The 26,754-nt window shown below is 52.1% G+C and overlaps 1 protein-coding gene and 1 pseudogene across 2 annotated transcripts in view; both read left to right on the forward strand.

The window, feature by feature from the left end:
* CAPZB (capping actin protein of muscle Z-line subunit beta) overlaps positions 1 to 26,754 on the forward strand; it is a 150,082-nt gene that overhangs the window by 119,359 nt on the left and 3,969 nt on the right. For both annotated transcript variants that reach the window (XM_023219798.1, XM_026455935.2), the window contains exons 5-8: positions 12,022 to 12,163; positions 12,834 to 12,950; positions 24,380 to 24,445; positions 25,150 to 25,226. In XM_023219798.1, coding sequence (XP_023075566.1) covers positions 12,022 to 12,163; positions 12,834 to 12,950; positions 24,380 to 24,445; positions 25,150 to 25,226 — 402 coding nt within the window. The remainder of the gene's footprint in view (positions 1 to 12,021; positions 12,164 to 12,833; positions 12,951 to 24,379; positions 24,446 to 25,149; positions 25,227 to 26,754) is intronic.
* LOC111547748 lies at positions 14,239 to 16,882 on the forward strand (annotated as a pseudogene).

Raw genomic sequence — 26,754 nt, forward strand, 5'->3', positions numbered from 1 at the left:
GGCCTCCCAAAGTGCTGGAATTAACAGGCGTGAGCCACCGCATTTGGTCTTTCTCCACTTTGGGGCAGCTTTGTGTTCAGTGATGTGGCTTCATACGTGCATCTAACCTACAGGCCGACCCTGTTCTGTCCGTCTGCACTCCATCCCACCACAGCTGGCATGTCTCAGGATGGCCAGGCAGACTGGCATGGGGCAGAATACGGGCACTGGGGCCAGCCAAGCCTGACATCTCCTCCCAGATCCCTGCTTCTCAGCCTGTGACTTGGGCACATTCCTTCTCTCTCTGGGTTACAGTTTTCTTAACTGTAAAAAAAAGATATGCAAAGCCCCCGACACAGAATTTCTCAACAATGGCAACTTTGGATGAGAGTGATGACTTGGAAGCCCAGAAAGCCCTGACTGTTGACGGCTCATGAGGTAGCTCCATGGGGCCAGCAGTGTTTTTACAAGTAGTCCAGAGAGCAGAAGACAGTCACAGTGGTGCTGAGTGTGGACAGTTTGGTCAGATCCCAAAACCAGATCCCAGAGCCAGATAGCCGGCCCCAGCGGTGGCACCATTGTTTCCAGAGAGGCCTTCATTATTTCTCTTTAAGTAAAAAAATAAAAGTCTCGTAAAAGAGAGGCTCTGAAGCACGGCAGCCGCAGTCCAGATGTGCCTTCTGAGTGCAACTGGCATTAAAGTCGCACATGCCTAAGCTGATTGGTATGTTGACTCGGGGGATTGTTGCACCTGTGTGTACTGGAAGGAATTTCCGCTGAATACCTGTCTCGTGTCGACGGGCAGCCTCTGGGCCGTGTTCCCTAAACCGTGGTGAAAACAGCTGGTCTCAACACACAAACAAGGGTGGTCGAGTTTCAGCATCAGCTCTGGACATGGCCCGCCCAAAGCCAAGTGTGGATCTTTCTCCGTTTTGTGTGGGGCCTGTGCCTGTGGGTACGGAACCGTTCCTAGTAAGCCACACTTTGTGTTTCCGAGGGACGTTTCCAGGGCAGCTCAGAACACGTCGAGGTTGCCTTCTCCCCTCTGCTCAGAAAGTAAGAGCCTAATGAAAACCAACAGCCACCAGTTGTTGAGTGCTTGCTCTGCCAGGTGCCATGGCAAGTGCTTGCCCGTTTGGTTTTTTTTCTTGTGATCTTCCTTGTATCTCCTCATGCTTGTTTGCCAGATGCATCTTGAGTGCAGGCTGGTACAACAGCATAAGAAAGAGAAGCCACATTCTGCAGCCCCTCGTGTGCCGTCTGCAGCTCTCTGGACTTTGCAACATTGTGCCCACTGGGCAGCACCCACGCCTATCCATTGGACAGAGGATGTACTCGGCTTCTTTTCGAAGTTGGCTAGAGGGCAGCCAGCAGAGCAAAAAGGAATGTTGGTCTACACCATGAGGAAGGGGGCCAGGTTTTAGATGCCTCTCTGAGCAGAATGGACAGTTTTCTCTTTTTCCTGGGGTGGAGTCAAATTGTTCCCACCTGTGAATGCCAGGTGCCTGTTTTGTTGTAAGGATGTTAAGGATGATCAGAAAAACAAACTATTGCTGATAGCAGTTTGTTCCTAGGAGGGAACAAAAAGGCATTGTTTTGGGGCCAGAACCTCAGCTGCCGGGGAATGGTTCTGCCTCTGGGTTTTATTTTCTTCCTCTTTGCCATAAAATCAGTCATGGAGCTTGAGAGTCTCTGTTTCTTTTTTGTTGTTGTTTCTTTTGAGACGGAATCTCACTCTTGTCGCCCAGGCTGGAGTGCAGTGGCGCCATCTCAGCACATCGTAACCTCTGCCTCCCGGGTTCAGGCAATTCTCCTGTCTCAGCCTTCTGAGTAGCTGGGATTACAAACACCTGCCACCACACCTTGCTAATTTTTGTATTTTTAGTAGAAACAGGATTCACCATGTTGGCCAGGCTGGTCTCGAACTTCTGACCTCAGGTGATCTGCCCGCCTCGGCCTCCCAAGGTGCCAGGATTATAGGCATGAGCCACCGCACCCAGCCGCGAGTTTGTTTGAACTAATGCCTGTATGACCTTGTCTTTGTCATGACCAAGCACCAGTTACAGCAAAAAGTGTCCCTCATGACCATTTATTTTATGTATATATATATATTTTTTGAGACAGGGTCTCACTGTGTTGCCCAGGCTGGTCTTGAACTCCTGGGCTCAAGTGATCCCCCCCACCTCGGCCTCCCAAAGTGCTGAGATTATAGACATGAGCCACCGTGCCTGGCCTACGACCACTTACTTGTCCCAGGTCTTGCTGCTATTCCTTAGTGAGATCCCAGAAGCAGAACACACCGTACATGTGATGGGAGAACATGGGGTAGGGAAAGGAAGACTCTCGTGGAATCTTACATGTTGGAGCTGTTTGAGGGCCCGGGTTCCCTAGCTTAGCACCAGATCATAGAGGAATTCTGCTTTTTTCAGTTACATCAACATTTCAAACTTTTTAGTCTGAACTCTTCAGCCAGCATTCCAGCCATCCCCACCTCCTGTGTTCCCTTCTACCTCTCCCTCATCAACCATAGCAGGTCCCCTCGACTCAGTCAAGGCTATGGGCATTTCTATCTTTTTTTTTTTTTTTGAGGTGGAGTTTCGCTCTTGTTACCCAGGCTGGAGTGCAGTGGTGTAATCTCAGCTCACCGCAACCACCGCCTCCCAGGTTCAAGCGATTCTCCTGCCTCAGCCTCTCAAGTAAATGGGATTACAGGCATGTGCCACCATGCCCGGCTAATTTTGTATTTTTTTTTTTTTTTTTTTTTTAGTAGAGACAGGGTTTCTCCATGTTGGTCAGGCTGGTCTCGAACTCCTGACCTCAGGTGATCTGCCCACCTCAGCCTCCCTAATTGCTGGGATTACAGGTGTGAGCCACTGCGCCCGGCCTGGTTTCCATCTTTACACTGACTCCAACGTGAAAAAAGTGTCCAGACCAGAGCCCTCCTTCCTAGTGGACCATCAATTTCTCCACAGAAGCCCTCAGTAGAGCTGCCAGTGCTCTTTCTGGAAATCCACGCGATCTGTAACTCAGTGACATCCTCATTTGCACAGTCCCCTGCTTTCACATGTATTCCCGTGCATAAAGACTTCGGGGGAAGAGTGGCTTGGATAGAATACAGATCACAACAGACTTGGGATCCCAGAAGAGATGCTGAAATGTTGAAGTCATGTCTACGAGAGTGATCTGTAACAGATTTGAGTGGAAAGTGACATTCTTGGGTCCAGTCTACCGAGTTCTCAAGTCCAGGATGTGAGAGGCAATTTCATGGCAACACATAAGAAAAAATATTCAGCTCTGCACCCTGGCTCATGCCTATAATCCCAGCACTTTGGGAGGCCGAGGTGAGAAGATTACTTGAGCCTAGGAGTTCAGGACCCGCCTGAGCATAGCGAGACTCCATCTCTACAAAAAAAATGTAAAATTACCCAGGTGTGGTGGCGTGCACCTGTAGTCCCAGCTACTCAGGAGGCTGAGGTGGGAGGATCACTTGAGCCCAGAAGATTGAGGCTGCAGTGAGCCATGGTCATGCCATTGCACTCCAGCCTGGGCAAGAGAACGAGACCCTGTCTCAAAAAAAGAGAGGAAGAAAAAGAAAAAATATTCCATTTGAGATGACTTTGCAAGTTCAGTATGTGTAGCATGAATTAGGTGTGATTACTATGAAAGCTAATTTGGTCTTGAGCGCTGGAAGGAGGAGTAGCCTTTTTGCCAAGAGATGTGCTGGTCTCTGCTATGCTATGCATTGGTTAACACTTAGTTGGGGCATTGTTTTCTGTTCTTTTAAGACGTTGACAACCTGGAGTATGTTCAGAAGGCTAAACAAGGTATTGAGTCATATGAGGAATAATACAAGGAGGAGAAGGTCAGAAACGAGAAATCTTGGAGTTTATGTGCGCTAGTTTTAAATGTTTGAAAGGACTGTACAAGGAAAGGGCATTAAGTTCTTGTTTTCTGTGATTCCGGAAGGCAGTAGTGAGAAGTTTTCACTCACGTCCAGAGAGAACTGTCTGAGTTGTTCAGAACAGAAATGTTTGCCTCAGAAATGTAATGAGTTCACTGTCACTGGAGGTGTGTAAGCAAAGGTTTGACAGAGACTTAAGATGTTAGGAACCTGCCGTGTGGTGCTCAGTTTGCCTCGTACAGGCCTTGATGCAACCACCAAATCCTGGAATGTCAGAGCTGGGAGGGACCCCTCTATACTGGCCTCTGATCCAGCTCTTTGATTTTACAAATAAGAAAAAAGTCTTTTGCACTGTGTTGGTGCCAAGTACTGCCTTTCCTTTGGCTTTATTCAGTGAAGTTGACTGCAGGAGAAAGCCCTATTCTAGTACCTATAGAGCTTACCTTATGATGCCCCTAACTTGGCCGCGTCTGTGGGTGCTGCCTGTGCCTCAGCGTCACAGATGACTCAGGCCAGAGGTCCAAGTCCTGTGAGTGTGGCCCAGCCCGCCAATAGCCAGAAGGCCACGTCTCAGTGAACCCAAAAACCACAGAGTCTGTTTCTTGGCTCGTGCTGGAAAGCCCTGCTCCCAGCAGGTCTGTCCTGGCCTTGGTTCTTGTGGCATGTACTCATTACCTGTTGGGAGACTTTGTATTCAAGCCACGAATCCAGCTCTTCTCCCGGGAGGTGATTTGAAAGGAAGGAGTAAAGACCAACTTCAAAGCCCCTTCCCCTCCCATTTTCCCTGTTAGATTTGTAGCCCAGTGTTGGCCAGGCCTGGGAATTGGGTAATTCATAGCTACAGCTCAGATTCCCGGAGCAAGTTTCCACCCCAGGCCTCCACGCACACCTCAGCTTCAGACACTCCATAAAGCTTTTGGAGCTGAAATATTTTCTTTTCTTTTTACTTTGGTGAAGTAGGTCATTTTGAGTGTGAAGTATTATGTTTTCCCTTTCTTCTCCTTCCCCCCAGAAGTCCTGTGGTTGAAAAGTTACGGACATGGAATCTATATCCGTGACTATGACATTATTCAACTAGAAGAGTGATTTTCGGGGAGAAACGACCGAAAACTCTGAGAAGAAGAGAATTACTGACACATTAGGCTTTTAGCTGATCCACGTTTAGGGACCAAGGTGACGATAGAGACAAACCCAACCAGATGTTTAATTGTGATCGGCTGTGCTGATAAACAGCTGGTCCCATGGGAGGGCCTTGCCCTTGCCTCCTGGCTCCTCCAGAGAGGTGCCCCCTGTGTTGCCAGTCTCCTGGCGTTTTGAAACCTGCATCTGCCTGTTGTGATGAGCATAATTTTCAAATGGCAGGACTTACAGACCCAACTCAGAGTGGCCCCACCACCCCACTCAGTAGTCTCAGCTGACTGAGTGCTCTGCCATTCTGTTTGCCTTAAAAATGTTCATCTTTGCTGGGTGAGCTGGCTCATACCTGTAATCCCAGCACTTTGGGAGGCCCAGGCAGGTGTATTGCTTGACCCCAGGAGTTTGAGACCGGCCTGGGCAACATAGCAAGACCCTGTCTCTACAAAAAAACATTTTTTTTTAAATTAGCCATGCATGGTGGTGCACGCCTGTGGTCCCAGCTACTTGGGAGGCTGGGGGAGGAGGATCACTTGAACCCGGGAAGTGGAGGCTGCAGTGACCCATGATCGCACCACCACACTCCAGCCTGGGCATCAAAGCAAGACCCTGTCTCAAAAAACGAAACAAAACATAATGTTAATCTATGTTAGGAAAGTTTTAAAAGGCGCCAGGACCATTGGTAAAACTGATGGCTCTCCGTTGAAGGAGTTAGCTCTTCCGTGGACACAAGCAAACAGGTGGCTCCAGCAGTTTGCTCCCAGTCATTCCCAAGTTGGTCTGTCATTTCACCCCCTCCTCATCTTCCTGGAGCTTCTGAGGCCCCCCCACTTCATGGTTCAACAGTTGTCTAAGCAGACATCTCCGCAGTCTTTGCAAGCTAGTCCCTGTGTTATCCTGGCCACTGGGGAGCCCTGATTTGAGCGTGTCGTTCAGCCTCTTGACTGTGGGTATTGATTTCAGCCCTGTGCTCCCCGTGCTGCCTGGCTTTCCATTTAGGAAAGAAGCCTAGAAAAAGCCCATGCTTTTCTCTTTGGGCCTTCACGGTTTGTTTTTTTCTTTCTTTTTTCTTTTTTTATAGAGGCTGACCTTGAACTCCTGGGCTCAAGCAGCCCTCCCACCACGGCCTCCCAAAGTGCTAGGATTACAGATGTGAGCCACTGTGCCTGGTCCTAGGCCTGCATGTTTAAAAGAGGTTCTTGATCAGGCACGGTGGCTTACGCCTATATAATCCCAACACTAAGTGGAGACCGAGGCTGGTGGATCACTTGAGGCCAGCAGTCAGAGACCAGCCTGGGCAACATGGTGAGACCCCGTCTCTACTAAAAATACAATAATTAGACCGGGCGCGGTGGCTCATGCCTGTAATTCCAGCACTTTGGGAGGCCGAGGTGGGCAGATCACCTGAGGTCAGGAGTTCGAGACCAGCCTCAACATGGAGAAACCCCGTCTCTACTAAAAATACAAAATTAGGCAGGCGTGATGGTGCATGCCTGTAATCCCAGCTACTTGGGAGGCTGAGGCAGGAGAATTGCTTGAACCTGGGAGTCAGAGGTTGTAGTGAGCCAAGATTGTGCCATTGCACTCCAGCCTAGGCAACAAGAGCAAAACGCTGTCTAAAAAAAAAAAAGAAACAGTAATTATCCAGGCGTGGTGGTGGCAGACCCCTGGAATCCCTGCTACTTGGGAGGCTGAAGCAGGAGAATCAATTGAACCCGGGAGGTGGAAGTCACAGTGAGCTGAGGTCATGCCACTGCACTCCAGCCTAGGCGACAGAGCGAGACTCTGTCTCAAAAAAATAAAATAAAAAGCTCTCCCTTCTGCCTCCTTGACCAGAGACCTCACTGCAGGGACTCTCTGGGCTTTTCCTCTTGAGCCGAAATCAGCTGAGCTGTGGTAGTGAGTCCTGGGCCCATTCCTCCCTCCCTGCAGAGTTGGGGGATTTTGAAATTATCAGGCATGGACAGGGGCCAAGGCAGGGCGGGTGAATTCCTCTGCAGCCTGCTCTCAGCGCTTGGCCACATTTGATCATTCACTCACATGGATGTGCGAGGCCTGAGAGTAGAGTCTCGGGCGATGGTAGAGCCACCTTATTGAAATAGCATGTTAGCATTTAAACAATATTAATACTATTTGACTCATTAAATATACAAAGGCCAGTTAAAGTGCTTCCATGTGTGTGCTGTTAGTTCTGGCGGGCAACTCCTCAGATGGCTTTATGTGGTTTCAGACAACGTTTTAGCACATTCTTAAAATACCCACAAAAGCCTTTATTTAAAAACTCATAAATGCAAACCACATAAAAATTATTTTTTTCCTTGTTTCATGTCATTATGATCAAAGTGCAGAAGGTAAGAAATAAATTTTCAAAAACGTGTTGTGGTCCCTCTTTAATTAATGCTTCACGCGCAGAGCAGAGCCATAAACCAAGTAGTGGGGGCGCTGCCCGTGCGCCCTGCAGTCACCTCCCACCTGAAGGTCCTGGAGCTGTCCTGACAGCACTCGCAGGAGAGGCTGGTGCTTCTGGGCGATTCTGAAACAAGCCTTTCTAACCGTGCAATCCTCTGCTCCCTTTGTCTCGGAATGTCAGGTTGAGACTTGTGGCTGCTCCAGTCCCTGGAGATCCCTTTTGGCGAATGGAATGCAAGCCCATTCTTGAATTATTGTAGTGTGTGAGCTGTAGCTGCAGAGGCCAGGTCTCAGCACGTCCGACTCACCTCAGTTGGAGCACCCCGATTCAGAGAGGGAACAGATTCAAAGCGAGAGACCAACCACGCCACCTCTAACTCTGTCGCCGTTGTTTCTTTATTAAAAGTCAGATCGACGGTAAATTAGGATACTATCCGACTGAATACTATCCTTGCTGGTAAAAATGATTATGGAGATCATGCGGCTCCATGGAAAAATGCTAATGATTCTGTGCCAAGTGTAAAAAGCCGAATTCAGCATGGTACTCTTGCTGTGCTTACGGTTATATAAAAATGCATCTGGACTGGAAGGGAATTTGGAAAAATCAGATTTATGGGATAAGTTGATTTATGATATTGTGGGCTAATTTTCAGATTTCCTTTTTTAAAAAACAATAATGTTCCTGCAGTCAGTTTTAAAATTGTGGGTAAAAGAATAGTAACCCCACAAGGAGGTCACAATTGAGCTTGCATTTTTACCTCCCCTGGCTCCAGCATTTGAAACTTTAGACCTGGTCACTGTGGCCCGCCAAGGAGAAGCTGCCTGTAGTGGGAGCCAGGCCACGGGGTGGGACGTTGGAGTGGAAACGGCCAGTTCCACCCTATAAAACTTTAATGCGGTTGTTTTATTTTTCTGGAAGAAACGGAACACTCAGGGATGGGACTGAGGGGAAGCAGCCGTGGGCCACCTGGTGCTTTTGAACTGGTTGCCGGAGGGTGTCGACAGTGTCAGGCCATCGGGATTTCTCCTGGTTCCCCTCCAGGGCAGCCTGACCTGCCTCTCCCCAGTGTCCCAGCACACAGAGGAGAGCAAGCCTTGGGCGGGCACAGCACCGCAGGTCTGCGTGGATCTGTGAAGGAGCTTCCGGAAGGATGAAATGCCCCTGGGCTGCAAGCCTTCTTTCCAGAATGGCCAAAGGAAAGAAGGAATTATTGGCCCATCCTTTTTGCCAGCAAAGTGGGGTTTTTTTGTTTGTTTTTCTTCCCCCTCTTTTGATGTGGGGCTGCTCTCCCTGTAAGCTGGCTGAAAGGGAAAACCGTGTGCTAGAACCAAGCCATCTGTCGCCAACAGGAAGGGTATTAGCAGGTCTGTTCTGAGTTGCTCTTCTCTCGGTACTGTTGATGCGCCTCGTAAGTTAACCTGCAGGAATCCAGGAGAAGAAGCCAGAAAGGCTCACGGAGCCCATGCTGCCAGTCATCTGAGCCCTGCTAAACCTTAGGTCCGGCAGGGGCGGTCAGTCCCTCTCCAGGTGTTCCGGGAATATTCCAGAATGGCCTGATCTCTCCAACTCTGTATGGGGCCGGTCCAGACCAGGAGGGCCCTGTCCTGTGGAGGCAGATGGGGCCTTGGGCCCTGGACCAAAACACTCATCTGCTTAGCTCGCCTTGCCCCAAGGGAGAGTTTCGAGACAGACTGGAATAAAGGAGATGATCTTCTGGAGTGGGGTCTCTGAGTGCCAGTATTGGCCGGTGTCCTGGACGTCACCTCTGCCAGCAGTGAGCTCTGAGCCCCACAGGTGTGTCTGTTCATCCAGTGGTCCTTTTCCTCTCGAAGGAAAGGATGCGTGTGCTACACCTTGCCAGAGCCAGACCCTTCCCCGTGCTGTGCAGTTTGACCAGTGATGAGCTTAGCATCTGGCACCTGACACATCCATCCCACAGGTGTTCCCTGAGTGGCACTTGTGTTAGCCAGGCAGCCGTGCCCTCATCTGCCCTCCTGCAGACTCGCCTGTGGACGCACCGTGGTGTATTCGGTTTGATAGCTTAGTCACAGTGGGTAGTGCCATAGAGGGAATGGGACAGGATGTGGTCCTGCCGCAGGGAGCCCTCGGGGCGGGCCCAAGGGTAGCCCACCTGAGTATCAGCCCCCTGGATGCTCCACAGGTCTGAGGGTTGGAGTGAGGGCAGACCAGCCAGGGCACCCTCATTCTCCTGGGAGGATGCTTTGCTTCCTTGGTCTGATGGGCTCTTAGTTACCTTACACTCTGGTGTATTCGCGTACTGATTTTTCACAAAAGCTTTTTAGTGTGGAACAGTATGACTTACTGTCAAATTGCAAAAAAAAAAAAAAAAAAAAAAGTACAGAGAATTCTTGTATACCCATCACCCACATTCTGTAAATATTCACATTTACCGTTTGTATTTTTTATTATATAATAGCTTTGGTGAGACATAATCTACAGATACATGTTAATTTCTAGTACTTAATTTTACATTAACCGTTTGGTAGGTGTCTACTTTTCCTAATTGTTTGTCTCTCAACAGCCATAGAAAGTAGATTAAGTCACTAAAGTCCATGTTCACGCCACTGGTCCCTTAGTAAACAGTTGGACGCATGCATGCATGAGCATAGCTCATAGCTGGGGCTGGACGTGCTAGAGGTATCACTGGGTCCGTCTGACTCCCAAGCCTGGGCCTACCTTCCCAGCTGTCCGGGGCTGAGGGCGGTGTGCTCCCAGAATACGCCTGCCGCACCAGGGCTTTGAGGCTTAATAGGGGTCAGAGAGGCCCCAAACTTTCTGATAAAGATGTGCTCACCATGAGAGATGAGATTGCTTACAGTTTCATTGGTTATCAGCAGAGATGAGATTTCTCTTTTTGGGGCTTAATTGGGGTTGGAGAGGCTACAGACTTGCGCCGTAAGAAAGGAGATTTCGCGGCCGGGTGCGGTGGCTCAAGCCTGTAATCCCAGCACTTTGGGAGGCCGAGACGGGCGGATCACGAGGTCAGGAGATCGAGATCATCCTGGTGAACACGGTGAAACCCCGTCTCTACTAAAAAATATAAAAAACTAGCCGGGTGAGGTGGCGGGCTCCTGTAGTCCCAGCCACTCGGGAGGCCGAGGCAGGAGAATGGCATGAACCTGGGAGGTGGAGCTTGCAGTGAGCTGAGATCCGGCCACTGCACTCCAGCCTGGGAGACAGAGCGAGACTTCGTCTCAAAAAAAAAAAAAGAAGAAATGAGATTTCGCTGGTTATCAACAGCATTTGCAGTTCTCATCAGCTGACTCCACCCCTCACCTCTGCTCACGGCAGCCCCAGCGAGCCACAGTAGTTGACCTGGGTCTGTTGGGTTTGGGATCCCAGACTGATTCCCATTTCTCATCTAACCTTTTCGTTCCCTCTTCCATTTGATCGTAATTAGAAATCCCTCTTCCATTTGATCATAATTAGAAATGTTTCTGGGCCAGACGCAGTGGATCACTTGAGGTCAGGAGTTTGAGACCAGCCTGGCCAACATGGCGAAACCCCATTTCTACTAAAAATACAGAAATTAGGCCGGGCACGGTGGCTCAAGCCTGTAATCCCAGCACTTTGGGAGGCCGAGACGGGCGGATCACGAGGTCAGGAGATCAAGACCATCCTGGCTAACACAGTGAAACCCCATCTCTACTAAAAAAATACAAAAAACTAGCCAGGCGAGGTGGCGGGCGCCTGTAGTCCCAGCTACTCGGGAGGCTGAGGTAGAGAATGGCGTAAACCCAGGAGGCGGAGCTTGCAGTGAGCTGAGATCCGGCCACTGCACTCCAGCCTGGGCCACAGAGCGAGACTCCATTTCAAAAAAAAAAAAAATACAGAAATTAGCCAGGCGCAGTGGTGGACACCTGTAATCCCAGCTGCTCAGGAGGCTGAGGCAGGAGAATCGTTTGAACCTGGGAGGTGGAGGTTGCAGTGAGCCGAGATGGTGCCACTGCACTCTGGCCTGGGAGACAGTAAGACTTCATCTCAAAAAAAAAAAAAAAAAGAGAAGAGATGTTTTTGTATTGACTCGGATTTGAGGAGGAAGCCCTGTCTCAAGCTGAGCCCTTCATTTCCGGCTAACGCTTTGTAGGAAGTTGCTCCCAAAGACCAGCTGGAGCCCTGGTCTGCCAGGCTCAGGAGGGATCAGCGTGTAGGGAGTTTGTTGCTGTATTTTCTCATCTGCCCTGTAACCCAAACGACAGCAATATCAAACAACCGTGGTTACTCCAGTAGTCATGGCCTGCATGGATTGTCACTGGATGTCACTCGTGCTGCGTTCTTTATCTGGGAGGAGTGTGACGCCTAGAGAGGTCCAGTAAGCCAAAGACCACAAAGCCAGAGGAGGTGGCAGAGCCCAAACTCAAGTTCATCTTTATGATGCCTAAACCTACTATACCCCCAAGAATGCTGCACCCCCTCCCCGAGCCAGAGAACGATCAGAACACACCCAAGGATCGGCTCCCATAACTATTGCAGGGAGGACCCCAAATCCCAGAATCTTTGCTGAGCAACAGCCTGGGACCCAGGCTGATGATCTGTCCTTTAGCATCTAACAGGCACATTGGCCTGTTTCCTGCAGGTATTTTGAAGGTGGCGTCTCATCTGTCTACCTCTGGGATCTGGATCATGGCTTTGCTGGAGTGATCCTCATAAAGAAGGCTGGAGATGGATCAAAGAAGATCAAAGGCTGCTGGGATTCCATCCACGTGGTAGAAGTGCAGGTACCGCCTCCCAGCAGCTGGTGGCCGGGGCCACTAAGTACAGAATCACGCCAAACAGTACCGCGCTGCTCTCTAGCAGATGCAGTGAGGAGGATGCTGTGATCTCTGAACCCCTAATTCTGAGAAATGCCTCCAAGCCATTTGGATAAAGATAAGTCAAGATTGCAGTAGTCATTATTGATTAAGTTCCCAAAAGAAATACACAATTACAAATGTCCCTTTAAAAACCAGTTGGGATTTTGTAAGAAAGATAATATTGTGAGGCCGGGTGCGGTGGCTCACGCCTGTAATCCCAGCAGTTTGGGAGGCTGAGGCAGGCAGATCACCGGAGGTCAGGAGTTCAAGACCAGCCTGGCCAACATGGTGAAACCCCACCTCTACCAAAAACACAAAGAAAATTAGCCAGGCTTAGTGGCAGGTGCCTGTAATCCCAGCTACTTGGGAGGCTGAGGCAGGAGAATCGCTTGAACCTGGGAGGTGGAGGCTGCAGTAAGTTGAGATCACACCACTGCACTCCAGCCTGGGTGACAGAGCAAGACTTTGTCTCCAATTTAAAAAAAGGTGATATTGTGATAATGACCTGGGAAGGGAGATGTTAGGATGTCCCTGAAGTCAAGGGGCCACTTCAGGCTCTGCCTCAGCTCAACAGATCTCTGTCTTGTCCTTCCAGGAGAAATCCAGCGGCCGCACCGCCCATTACAAGTTGACCTCCACGGTGATGCTGTGGCTGCAGACCAACAAATCCGGCTCTGGCACCATGAACCTTGGAGGCAGCCTTACCAGACAGGTAGAGTTACCCGCTCATAGCCAGTTGCCAGTGCCTACAGGTGCTGGCCTCAGTGCTGACCTGCAGAGATGAGTGAGCAGGTGCCCTAGGGTAAGCATGTTCAGCCAGCTATAAATCCACCATCTAAGTAGGGCTTTGCATTTTCAAATGAAAGCTCTCTGGGCTGTGCAAGGTTGCCCATAGCTGCTGGCACTCTGCTGGCCTCCTGCTGAGGGAGGTCAGGTGCTGGTGTGGCTCCTCCTTACTCCTCAGGGCACCGCACATCCCCATGCTTCGGCTCATGTTGTGCTGTGAGAAGTGGTGCTTGGCTCTGTTTGCCTTCTCTGTGGCCATGCCCAGCCCATTAGTCAGGCCAGCTCTCCGGGAGCTGCTTACCTGAGCTCAGAGTGTCTGCACCTTGCTGCCCTCAGCCTAGTCCAAGGACCAGCATCAGCATCACCACAGAGCTTGTCAGAAAGGCAGAAATGTCAGACCCCCCACCCCCCCAGACCTAGCATATCAGGATCTCTATTTTCACAAAATTTTCCAGGTAGTGTGTTGAAATTTAAGAAATGCCCTACTAGATACCTCTCTCTTACCCATCTTTTGTTTGGGTATCTCTAGCAACCCTTCTCCATGACGTTGTTCCCAGGTTTTATCTAAGGCAAACTTGGACTTGGACTGGAAAGTACTGCCTTCCCTGAGCAAACTTGCCTCCCCTTCTACCTTAGATGCTCCCATAAGCATCTAGGTGGGTTTAAGAACTTTGTGTAAGGGTCCATGTTCAGGACCCTTTACATTCCCATCCCAAGAGAAGGCCTTAATCTTGTGCTGGTGTAGGGCCACAAGATGCTTGGCGTAAAGGGGGAAGAGAAAGCATAGACCAGGTGCACAGCTGGGTTTCACAAGGACCCCGCTTTGCCTTCGGAGAAGTCGGTATTGGCAGAAACGGCACAGCCTTGAGAGCCTCAGAGGGGCGCCACTTTCTGCAGGATGCCCTTCCATTCTCGGTTCCAGTAGTCCCTGACTTTCCACTGTGAGCATTCCTTTTAACATCAGAGATATCTTTCAGTAAGATAATTATGCTCTCGATAGCTGTGGATAGAAAAAATATGACTGAAAGGATCAGTGTAGTAAATCTTTCTTTTTTTTTTTTTTGAGACAAAGTCTCTCTCTGTCACCCAGGCTGGAATACAGTGGTGTGATCTCGGCTCACTGTAATCTCTGCCTCCTGGGTTCAAGCAATTCTCCTGCTTCAGCCTCCCGAGTAGCTGGGACTACAGGCGTGTACCACCATGCCTAGCTCTTTTTTTGGTATTTTTAGTAGAGGTGGGATTTCACCATGTTGGCCAGGCTGGTCTCGAACTCCTGACCTCAAGTGATCCGCCCACCTCGGCTGCCCAAAGTGCTGGGATTACAGGCATAAGCCAGCATACCCAGCCCAGTGTAGTAAACCTTTTAAGTGAATTTGTATTCTACTAGTTACAACAACATCTACATGCATTTAAAAAATAGTGATGCAAGGTGAATGTCAGCCATCATGCCTGGGAGCCTCCCTCCACCTATAGAAGCTCCACTGCCTCTCTTGTGTCCGAGGGGCTGGAGACCAGAAGGGATGTTGGGGTCCTCTTTTTGGCGTCTGAGCAGGGATATCGCGGTCCCATCCCGGAACTACTCAGTAGTGCTCACAGGGTTGGGGGGAGGGGGTGGTGGTTAGCCTTTTTGCATGGAAGTGGACTCCTATCTTCCAGGGGCCATTAGCTGGGGAGGAGCAGCCAAATCCCCAGGCAGCCAGCTCCCCTGCAGCCTGACTCTCCCACATCCTGCCACCTGGGGAGTGGGTGGAAAATCCTGAATCTGTATCCAGAGACTGCTTCCTGCATCACTTACCACTCCAGGCTGTTGATAATTCCACCCGGTTTACAGTGACCTGGACAAATATTTAATCCTCAGCCCTCCTAATAGTTTAAATCAAAGCTGTCAGCCCATGGCCAGAGTCTGGTTCCGGCTTGCTGTGAGCAGTGTCTCCTGCCAAGCTCAACCCAGGCCTGATGAGTGCCTGTCCTCAGCACACCTTGGCCAGGGCTTCGGACCTTGTTTGCATTGCCTTTTGCTCTAGGGGCTTTAATGAGGAAATTCATGCTCTGCCATCATTCTAACGGCTGATCACATCATTCATTTGAGGTGCATTAAAGCTGGGGCTGGGTTCCAATGTAAGTAACTACAGCAAGGGGAGGGATTGCAACGAGGTAGACAAATCTAAGTTAATGATGCACAGCTTCTGAGCAAACAGGGGAAGTGAGGGTTGCAGAGCTTGGCTACGGGTCCAGAGGAGCCTTGGAAGAATGCCTGTGCTTGCTTGGGTGGGAGTCGAAGGGTTCCGGGAGAGGTGAGCGGATCGGTGGTAGCATGAACACGCATGGTTTGCAAGCTGTCCCCTTGGATTAGATCGTAACCAAGGTCAGGTTATTCTCGTTTAATAGGTGAGGAAACTGAGGTTCACACTTAAATAATTTGCCCATATAACTTAACCAGTAAGACGCAAAGCCAGGATGTGAACCCAGATTTGCCTGGTGAGAAAAAAAATATGCTACTTTCTACCACACCACAGCTGTTGTGGTCTCAATTCATCCTCTGTGCCTGCCATTCGGCGACTGCTAAATAAACTGTCAGATGAAAGTGCATGGAGCAGTCAGCTCGGTGTAGACGGCACACTGTCTCAGCAGCCGGCGTGAGCAGCTGCAGTGGACCTGTGGCCTCAGAAGCAAGCAGGCCCCGCAAGCGGGACCAACCCTGCAGAGCCCCACTTGGGGTCAGGGCTCCCTAGATGTGTGCTGAGCAGTGCTGCCCTCTGGGCCCCTCTTGCAGGTGTGCCTTTGTCTTTCAGGATGGTCTCCTGCTGGAGGCCACTTGGCCACTGGGGTGCATTCACTGCTAGAGGCTGTCAGGAGGGCTTTGAGGTTTCTAGGGAGTCCAGTGATCTGATGGTATCTGCGTTTCCAGAAGGTGGTTCTGCCAGTGGGCTTGGGGGATGGGTGGTCAGAGGGAAGCTGTTAGAGTCATCCAGGAGAGAGACGACAAGGGCCTGGATCAGGCAACCCTGGGAGGGTTGGAGGGGACAGCCCTGCAGCAGAGAGGTCAGTGAAGAAGCTAGTGTCCGTCTGAGACAGGAGGTAGCAAGGGCGGAAACAGAGAAGGGCAGGGGAAGAAGGGTAGGCTGGGAGGCATTCTGGAGTGGAGTGGGCAGGGGCTGGACGACCAAGATGTGAGATGGGCGTCAGATGAGAGCCCCCTCACTCGAGTTCCTCCTTACACAGTCCTCACAGCAACCTGGGCCTGAGTTTTTCCTCTGGAAACTTGGCCTCATCCAGGTCACCCACGCTCACATGCCCTTGCCCCACATGTCAGGAAGGAAGGCTGCTTGATTTTGGAGCCATCTCCCCAGGCCCACAGTGCCAGGCCCTAGCCCCAAGAGCCATCCCAGCCAGCATCAGCACCCTCAGCAAGGCCCTGTGGGTCCCCAGCTTTCCCAGGGTCGTGTGGCCCAGCCTGTTTCACCCTGGCAGCAGTAGCTGCCCTTCCCTGTGTGTGGTCCTGGGGGCACCCTCGTCTTCCTGTTTCCCATGGCCCATCTGGAGAAGGCCGCCAGCTTCGGCTTGCTGGCATCTTGCAGGGGTCCCTTCCATGGGCACATCAGGGTATGCCCTGGGCCCACTCATATCCCAGTGTAGGTGGCTGATGGTAGGCCAGTGACCGGGGCAGAGCGCCACTCTCCTGGGCACGTGTGACAGAGGTGGGAGGGCCTGAGCTGCGCCTGCCCACCAGCCAGAACACAGCCAGACCAGGCGGCGCTCCCTCCACCCAGCCCTGCCTCCGTCATTTTACCTTTTATTTCTCCCACCTCCAACCACCAAAAGATGTTTCTCAGGGACGTCAACTAGAAGACAAGGTAAATAGCTAGTCTTCTAGCAAATTCCCGCAGCAGTGGGACTGTCGGAGAGAAGGTGAGCCGCAAGCCAGCCAGATCGTACCTTCCTGCCAAGACTTGCGGATGCGTGTGAGGAAAGGCGGGCAGAAGGTACCCTCTAGCACACTGCCACATGGGCCCCCGTGCGAGGGTTGTAGAGCAAGTGAAAAAAGGTTGCCAGCCCCAAGTTCCAAGAGGTTGAAAAGGAAGTTGTACTGAGAGGTCACTTCTTCTGTGTGACAGCAGAGACGTGGGAAAGAGGCGAAACTGTAAATCTCTGGAAAGAGATCCAAGGTTTCCCATCTGGGGAAGGGCCCTGCAGATGTTCGTTTGATATTTTCTCAGCTTCTAAATATTTAGAAATGAAGGTGGAATGTTTTGTTGAGTGGGGAGATCAGGCGGGTCATTGGCTAGTGAGCCCTCTCTCCCCACTCAGCAGTAGACACCCCCAATATATCTTGAGGCAGTAAAACCCCGGCAGAGGCACTTGCCTGTGTATCCTAGCAGGAACATCCTCTTTGACTCGTGTTTGGCAGTTAGGCCAGGCAGTATGTTTTTGTCACAGGGAAGAAGCCCATTGCCCTTCCAGATGCAGGGAACAAAGGGTGGGCCGGGCCCAGCTTGGCAGTTCCAGGAGTTCACGCTCGCTGGGGAGGCCTGGCTGCAGCTGCACACATGCTCCTTGTATCCCGTGGGGTTGCCTGGGTTCGGGGGTGGAGATGCTTGAGCAGCACAGCTTCGAGGGGCGGCTGGGTTTTTGTCAGATGACCTGGGGTGGAGTGACCAGCGCCTGGCTGGGAAGGAAAGCTGGCCTGAGACAGGCTCCCCACAACCATCCCATGCTGTGAAGGGCGGAAACCGGAGAGGAAGGGACTGGAGATCCCTGGCAGCAGGGGGCTGAGGCAGGGATGGACCCTGCTCAGGTTTTCTGAGCCCTGGATTGTGGTTTGTCCTTCAGTTTTCTGGTAAAGGATGTAGATGAAATTGAGCCAGCAGAGAGATCTCACAAAAGGAAGCAGGTTTCAGGATCACCCAGACCTTGGTTCGGATCCTAGCCCGGGCACTTTCCAGCTCTGTGGCCTAGACAGACCTCCCCCTTTGAAGCTCAGTGTTGATAGTGCTCATTTTCAAAGATAATAGTTCCAGCACCTTGAGAGGCTGAGGCAAGAAGATTGCTTGGCCCGGGGTTCGAGATCAACCTGGACAACAGTTGCCCTGTGCCCCCCCTTCCCCCCTCCCAAAAAACCAAAAAATTATCTGGGTGGGGCGGCACCTGTGGTCCCAGCTTCTTGGAAGGCAGAGATGGGAGGATCACTTGAACCCAGGAGTTTGAGGTTATAGTGAGCTATGATTGCACCATTGCTTTCCAGCCTGGGCAGCAAAGCAAGATCCTGTCTCTAAAAAACATAATAAACAAATTTTATTTAAAAAGAAATTGGGCACAGTGGCTCATGCCTGTAATCTCAGCACTTTGGGAGGCTGAGGCAGGTATATCACGAGGCAGGTGGATCACGAGGTCAAGAGTTCAAGATCAGCCTGACCAACATGGTGAAACCCCATCTCTACTAAAAATACAAAAATTAGCTGGACGTGGTGGCGCACACCTGTAATCCCAGCTACTCAGGAGGCTAAGGCAGGAGAATCGCTTGAACCCGGGAGGCAGAGGTTGCAGTGAGCTGAGATCGCGCCACTGCACTCCATCCTGGGTGACAGAGCGAGACTCCATCTCAAAGGAAAGATCATTGTGAAGTAGAAATAAAAAACTATTTTTACACACAGTTTATGCTCAATAAATAATAACTTTGCCAGGCGCGGTGACTCATGCCTGTAATCCCAACACTGGGAGGCCAAGGCGGGCAGATCACTCGAGCTCAAGAGTTTGAGACCGGCCTGGGCAACAAAGTAAGACCCCGTCTCTACAAAAAATACAGAAATTAGCCAGGTGAGGCAGCATGTACCTGTAGTCCCAGCTACTCAGGAGGCTGAGGTGGGAGGATGGCCTGAACCTGGGAGGCAGAGGTTGCAGTGTGCCGTGATGACAACACTGCACTCCAGCCTGGGCAACACAACCAGACCCTGTCTCAAAAATAAAAATACAAACAATAACTTTTACTGCTACTACCACATATCTTGCAAGGAGAGACTTTTAGAACATGTACAGTTCTAGATTCAAAATTTTCCTAAATGGGGCAACCCTAACTTTCCCTGGGAGGCCGTCTGACCAGCATCAGCCGGCCTGGCTGCACACTGGCTCCTGGCCTCCGACCCACAGCACAGTGTGGTGACCAGGAGGACACCAGAGGCCAGAAGAGTCCTGGGGATGGAGCTGTGCTTTGACAGTCGGTGAGAGCTGCCATCCTGGCAGGCCCCGCTGTAGGCCTTTTGTGTACATTTGTTTACTTAGTGCGAGGTGAAGGCAAGGAAATGGAGGCCTGGTCCAGGCCCTTTCCTCTCGGGCTGTAGCACAGGAGCTGTGGGGCCTCAGAGCTGTTGAGTGGGGCCCACGCCTTAGGGCCGCGCCCTCTGGGTCGTGCTAGAAGGTGCCGCGTGGCAGTGGGAGGTGTAATGTATCCCCTCTGGGGGAAAGGCTCCTGGCTTCCAAACGCTTGCCTGTGTTAGGGCCATGGGGAGGGGGAGAGGTGCCTGCTGGGGACACGCGGGCCAGGCTCTGGCTTCAGACTCCATTGGAACCACCTTGTGGAACATCTGTGCAGCCACAGCACATACAAATGTTTTCCTTCTGGCAGCCACTTTTATAAGGAGGTAATAATATATGCAGTGCACAAATGGTTCTATTTTTGGTGGGTTGGTATTGCCAGCGAGGTGACCCTGACCAGGTGTGGAGGGGAGTGAGCAGGGGTGGGTGAGAGGCCTGTGGAAATATGGCCGGGTGCGCCGAGCCTGTGCCCCTCACTCCCCAGGTGCCTTTCTCCTTCCCTCTCCAGCCCCTGCGTGGCCATTTACATGGGCTCAGCCTCCCTACCACGGGCTGAGGCCCCCTGTGTTCTGGGGAATCAGTCTGTTGTTCCTGGGGACAGTGCTGCACACTACAAGCCTTCTCCTCCACCCAACCTCTTCTACCTTTGGTGGCCATGGGGTTTGGCCTGTTTGTTGGAAGATGGCTCTTGATTCTGAAACACAAAGATAGGAAGGAAGAGTCCAAATTGCTGATGTGACTGGACTTGCCCAGATGACCCAGGACCTTTGCCGACGGCCCGGGCCTCACTTTGGGCTGTTGGTGCCCATTTAAAATGGGGCCCACAGTGAGCCCCAAACCCTTATTCCTTCCCTAGGGTGGCCGGGAAGCTGCTGTCCACGTGGAGCTGGGGAGGAGGAGAGACTCTGATTTGCTGGAAGGACCTCATTCATTTCCATCCGACCCCCAGGCTTCCCTGCCCACAGAGCTGACTCCACCCAGCCCGGAGCCTGGGCACAGTAACCACCTCCACATCAGGGAGAACACACAGTCCCCGGGGGCCAGCATGCAAAAGTTCTTTTTGAAGATGGGTGGATGGAGCCCCCTCCCTCCTGACGGTGCTCCCCAGCTCCTGTTCAGCAGACAGCCCACCCCGTCATCTTGGCATCAGGGTTTTGCTAGTGGCAGATAAAGATGATGTTCCAGCAGATGCTCCAGTGCCGCCACGGCTGGTGTGTTTATTAGACCTGAAATGAGAACTGTCAGTCTCCAGTTCATGGGCACTCACTGCTGTTTTATGGAGACCCCCGGAGTCTGAGGGTCGAGATTCCTCAGGATGACTCACCAGAGTGTGCCAGGACAGATGGGAGCAGAGAAGCCGGTCTTTCTAGCGTTTCTCTCCCTCTTTTCCACTAGCCCTCAGCAAAACAGTCTTGCCAGAACCAGGTGTCTTTTTTTCTGCAGAGATTTACTGTTATGACTTGGGAGGCAGCAGGTTCTGGACTGTTGCCCTCACCTAGACCCCCTCCTTGTCAGATGCCATCCGCTCTCTCAGACCCGTCGGTCTCCTGGACCACATTACTTTGTGAGCAGATGCCTGTCAGGGACAGCTCTATCAGAACAGACCGAGTCTAGCCCAGTGAGCCATGATGTTCTCTCACTGCTCGGTCCCCCCTCTGCCATCTGCAGCAACATAGGTTGGATCTGTTCCCCTGGATGACAGCAGGTCTTCAGAGCCCTGCCAGATTCTCTTGGGTCTCCCCTAACCCACACGCATCTCCCCACTGCCTGCCCCGAGGCCTGGATGGCCCTAGTTCTTTTCCATTTCTTGGTGTCAGGGTGTTCGGACCTTTTAAGCAGATGAACTCTAACTCACTGAAGACTTTTAAAACCCAGTGCCTTAGCAGGGTACAGTGGCACGTGCCTATAGTTCCAGCTGTGTGGGGGGATTCCAGGAGTTCCTGTCCAGCCTGGGCAACATAGCAAGACCTCGTCTTTTAAAAAAAAAAAGAGGCTGGGCGTGGTGGCTCAAGCCTGTAATCCCACAACTTTGGGAGGCCGAGACGGGCGGATCACGAGGTCAGGAGATCAAGACCATCCTGGCTAACACAGTGAAACCCCGTCTCTACTAAAAAATACAAAAAACTAGCCGGGCGAGGTGCCAGGCGCCTGTAGTCCCAGCTACTTGGGAGGCTGAGGCAGGAGAATGGCATAAACCCGGGAGGTGGAGCTTGCAGTGAGCTGAGATCCGGCCACTGCACTCCAGCCTGGGCGACAGAGCGAGACTCCGTCTCTCAAAAAAAAAAAAAAAAAAAAAAAGTACAGTGCCCTAAACTGAATCCAGCCCTGCAGATGTAGCCGGGCCAGGGCAGAACAGAGGGGAACCACTGCCTTCTCAAGCAAGCGGTGGGAGCTGGCAGCTGTAGTGTCTTCATCATACGATGGGATGGGAACGCCTCCCCTTATCTGGGCACAAGGAATAGTGTCATTTATGCACCTTAAAGTTGCACCAAAGCTTTCCTAGTAGCCACATCTCGTCCTTGTCAAACTTGAAATTATCTAAAAACCACAAGTCTCTTCATAGGAACTGTTTGCAAGTCAACAGTTCCCCATTTTGTACTCCATGAAATGCACCCTTGAGCCTAAATATCTGACTTGAAGTTGCCCCGGTATATTTAACTGGCATGGTGAAGTAGGAAGAGCAAAGGCGTTGGAATCTAACAGTGCTGTATGATTCTTGCATCTTTAAGCTTCAGTTTCCTTCTGTAGCTAGCCCAGGTTTCCGGGTTCTGTATTAACCCTGTGACCATCTAAACCCTTGACACAGTTGATAGGAAGCTGGTCATTCTCTCAGCCGGGCCTTTACTTAAGTCCTGGACAAACAAGTTGACCAAGGGCATGCAAAGACTGCCACAGGGTGCCCCATAATATATGCAGTGCACAGATCGTTCTATTTTTGGTGGGTCGGTATTGCCAGTGAGCTGACCCTGACCAGGTGTGGAGAGGAGTGGGGAGGGGTGGGTGACGGGGTTGTGGAACTGTGGCCGGGTCCCCACCCCTATCGGCAGAGGCTCCATCCTCCCCTTCCTCTCAGCCACAGGTGCAGGATGAGAACTTGCCAGAAGGATGCAACCCTATTTAAGTAGTTGTGTTTTCTTCCAGCCCAGCATCCCCACCGAAACAGGAAAAGAAGTATTCTCGTGCAGGGCTTGTTCATAGTGAGTCTGGCTGGCTCCTCGTGATCTCTGACTTTAAAATGTGCCAGCAGATGATTTTAATGATCCCATCAAAAATTGTTGTTTGGATCAGTTTCGAGCTAGCGTTTCCTTGCAGAGGCCATTCTTCCTTTTTTGACAAAAGTCGGGTCGGCCAGGCACAGTGGCTCACACCTGCAATACCAGCACTTTGGGAGGCCGAGGCACGTGTATCACCTGAGGTCAGAAGTTCCCAGACCAGCCTGGCCAACATGGCAAAACCCCATCTCTACTAAAAAGAAAAAGAAAAAGAAAAAAAAAAAAGGAAAGCCAGGCGTGTTGGCGGGCACCTGTAATCCCAGCTACTGGGGAGGCTGTGGCAGGAGAATCACTTGAACCCGGGAGGCAGAGGTTGCAGTGAGCCTAGATTGAGCCATTGCGCTCCAGCCTGGGCAACGAGTGAAACTCCGTCTCAAAAAGAAAAAAAAAAAAGAAAAACACAAAAGTCAGGTCAGCCACTGCCGCCCCCCAGTGTCAAAGATTGCAGTCACAGGTCAGGTCTGCCCCGACCCTGCAAGCCTGGTTGTTTAAAGTGACTTGGTTCTTTCCTGCCCTTCGCTCACCCCCTTAACCAGGTTGGTTCCACCTTTCGCAGCCTGAAAGTCAATCTCCTTGATGAGGAGAAGCAACAGAGCCCGTACCCTCTGAGACAGTATCTCCCCCCAGCCTCCACTCTGTTTCCTGGTTCCAAAGAGAGGAACCCGCCTTTTGCTGGTTTTTCTTCTATAGGCCTGAACTCATTTTGAACTCTACCCTTTCTGATGCTGTTCTTTTCTTCCTCTTTCTTGATTATTTATTTCAGCTTTCACATTTTATTTCAACAACATCGGTCATGGTAGCTACATATTCTTACTTTCGATGTAGTAACATTGAGCATTTATGTGCCTAGCACTCTTCCAGGCACCCTGTGAGTTATGAGACAGGCACATCTCTCCTTAAAGAATTTATATTCTTGTCAGGGAAATAAGGCTTCAGATAAGAAAAAATTGGGGGGAAAGTGCCGAATTCCTTCTTCCCTAACCTGCCTCCGTTTCCTCCCTCCTCCAAGTTGAGATGATTGGGTCAGAGCCAGTTCTTCCTGGGCTTGGGAAGAGGAGATGGGGCTTGAGTGCTGCCGCCCCCCTCATAACCTCAGTCTGTATTGAGACTCTCGCTCAAACTCCCCTCACAGAGTAGAATAAACGGGCAGTGGCGCGAGGAAGGGTTTGACCCAGCCTCTGCCATTGCCACCTGCATGACTAGGGTGAGCCACTGAATCCCTGTGGCCTGGAGTCTCCGTCAGAGGTTGTCTGTCCTTCCCCGCGAGACTGCAGCAGATGGCACCCCAAAGCCACCATTTGGGAGCGTCAGGGCACAGCAGCAGCCCGGGAGCTTCCCCTGCAGTGTCAGGCCCTGAACCCGGGGTGGACGGCCTGGCCGGGGCCGGGGCCTGGGCCCGCCAGTAGAGGCCTGAAGACAAACCGAGCGAGTCTTCTCCAGTTGGCTCGGGTGAGCCGGTGTCTGTCAAGAGCCTCTGCCTTTGCCCTGCCTGCTGTGGTTCTGGGCATCTGCCTGCTCTACCGCGGGCAGCAGCAAAATCTTCTCCCTTGGAAGTGGGGGCTCTGGGCTTCTGCCGTCTGGGCTCTTTATGGTCTGAAACTAAAGTCGGTTTGTGCTTCAGTTCCCAGGCTGCAAAAGTGGCCTTGTCATACCTGCAGCTGGCTCCACGGTGGGAACAATAGGTTCTTTGCAGACCATGGAGACGGGCTGGGCTGTCTGCCTTTCTCAGAAAGCCCCGGCTTTCTCTGACTTGGAATGTTTCTGTCTTTTGCAGATGGAGAAAGATGAAACTGTGGGTGACTGCTCCCCACACATAGCCAACATCGGGCGCCTGGTAGAGGTGAGTGGCCGGGGCTCTGGCTGGCTCCTGTGTTGGCCCACGGCAGTGACACTGCACCCCCAGCACCGCTGTGCTGGCGTCCTTCTCTGCTGCTTTCTCCCAGCTCCACAGCAGCCGGCAGAGCGCTGCTTGGATTTTGCCCTGGCCTCATATTTTCGGAGCCTCTGATTTGGATGCCAGCAGGCTGTGGCTTCAGGGCCACCTCCTGCTCCACCCGCCGACCCGGGCTCCCAGAAGACTCTGCTCAGGCACTGGCTCTGGGGCGCACTCGGTCTTGTCTCCCCTGATCGCCTGGGTGTGAACAGGGCCCTGGCGTGGCTTCAGTTGCGGCTGCCTTGGCCCTCCTGTCACCACGTTGTTTGGGAAGGCAGGGAGGTGCTCTCCGGTTTCACAGAATTGTTCACAAAATTAGTGGGGAGTCTGAGGGGTGGTGATGTGGTTTAGACCGGCTCCCAGGCATGGGCAGAGTTGGCCGCCAATACCTGGGTACTGGCTTCCTCCCTTCCTGAGGACGGGAAGGCGCCTGGAGCACAGATGGCAGGTGGGGTCTTGGCAGCCTGGAGCTCACTCACCCGTGCCTCAGAGCAGGTGTGTGCCGCCCTCCAGTGGCCACAGTGGGGACTGCAGGGCTGGCGGGTGGAGAGAGGGCGTTGGCCTCCGGGTTCCTGACCATTTGCCAAGGCGCTGACCGACCTCCCTTCCAGGACATGGAAAATAAAATCAGAAGTACGCTGAACGAGATCTACTTTGGAAAAACAAAGGATATCGTCAATGGGCTGAGGTAATGTACCAGAAAGCACATGCTTTAGAAGCAGAAAGAGGGATTTGAACCCTGGCTCTGCCAGTTACTAGCTGTGTGGTCTTGGGGCCTCGGTTTTCTCGTTTTTAGGCTGCAGTGCCCCTCTTCTAGGATGATCATTGTGGTGATTTTGGAAAGTAAAGTCCTGGTGTGTCATCTGCACTCTCAGTAGCAGCTGTTGGTCCCTACCTGTACCCTTTGTTTCCTGGGGCACGTTCACCCTAGCAGCCATTGGTACCCTTGCCCCCAGAGCCTCCTCAGCCCTGCAGTTTGTCAGTCCCCATTCAAAAATCTGCCCAGCCCCTCCAGCCTGGGCCTAGGGGAGCCATGATACTACATCCCAGGCAGCCCGGCCATCTCTGGCTGGCCTGCTTTCCGAGACATCAGAGCACAATGTGCAGGTGGGGCCCCCAGCCTCTCCGACATCCTCTGCCAGGGCTCTGCTACCAGTGGCCAGTGTCCTGCACTGTCCCACCCACCTCGTGCCCTCAGCTCTGCAGTGTCAGCCTGAACAAAAGCTGGGGGCTCTTTGGACCCTCCAGGTCCATGGTGGACAAAACAGGAGGCAGGCGTCTGACATGAGGCCAGAGCCCAGCTGGGGGCAGTAGACAGCTGTGGACTGAGCAGTGGCCTTAGAGTCAGGAGGCTGAGATCTCCCCTAAGCTCTGTCATCCTGAGCTGTGTGGCCTCTGGCACTCCTCGAAGAGGCCCTTGTCCGATCGAGGAGGCAGGGTCGTCTGAGATGGTGAATCTAGAACACGCTCTGCAGTCCGGCAGCACCATGTGAGTCGGGCCATGCTATGCCCTTAGCAGCCAGCCCTCTCACCCACTGCCGTGACGTAGCTCTTCTAGCCCAGCCCAGAGGAGAGCCAGGTTGCAGTTCTGCTGCTGCACTAGCTCATGGACTGGGGTGGGTGACAGATTCCAATTGCCTGCTTTACAGTTTTAAAACAGCGGAGTCCTCCTCTTTGGACCCTGGTCTTCTGATCTCCTGCCCACCTGGGGGAGGTTTCGTCTTCATGACCTGTGACAGGGTCAGAGCCCAGTGGTCCCTGGTGTTAGGCCTGCCACCTGCAGCCACTGCCCAATACACCAAACGAACTTTCCCGCCCAGCCAACCTACACAGTCCCCAGGCAGTGGCTGGGAAGTGGGGGAGAGAAGCGGAAGAGCCTAGGGTGGTGGTGGCGAGCCCCTGAAAACCACGGCCACCGCCAGCGTGGGCCTCTGCAGCGGTGACACCACTCTACAGCCCAGAGCCGCCGCAGCACCCCCCTTCCGCCTCGTGGGTCTCCCTGAATTTCCTCCTCAGCTGTGGCCCCCTGCGTTCGTGGCTTCTGGTGGTTCTCTTCCCTCCCACTCCACTCATCTTGAACACTCTCTGTAGATCTATTGATGCTCTCCCTGACAACCAAAAGTTTAAGCAGTTGCAGAGGGAGCTCTCTCAAGTGCTGACCCAGCGCCAGATCTACATCCAGCCTGATAATTAAGCCGATCCAGGTACCCTGCCTG

Source organism: Piliocolobus tephrosceles, chromosome 1, assembly GCF_002776525.5.
Source record: "Piliocolobus tephrosceles isolate RC106 chromosome 1, ASM277652v3, whole genome shotgun sequence".
NCBI lineage: Eukaryota > Metazoa > Chordata > Mammalia > Primates > Cercopithecidae > Piliocolobus > Piliocolobus tephrosceles.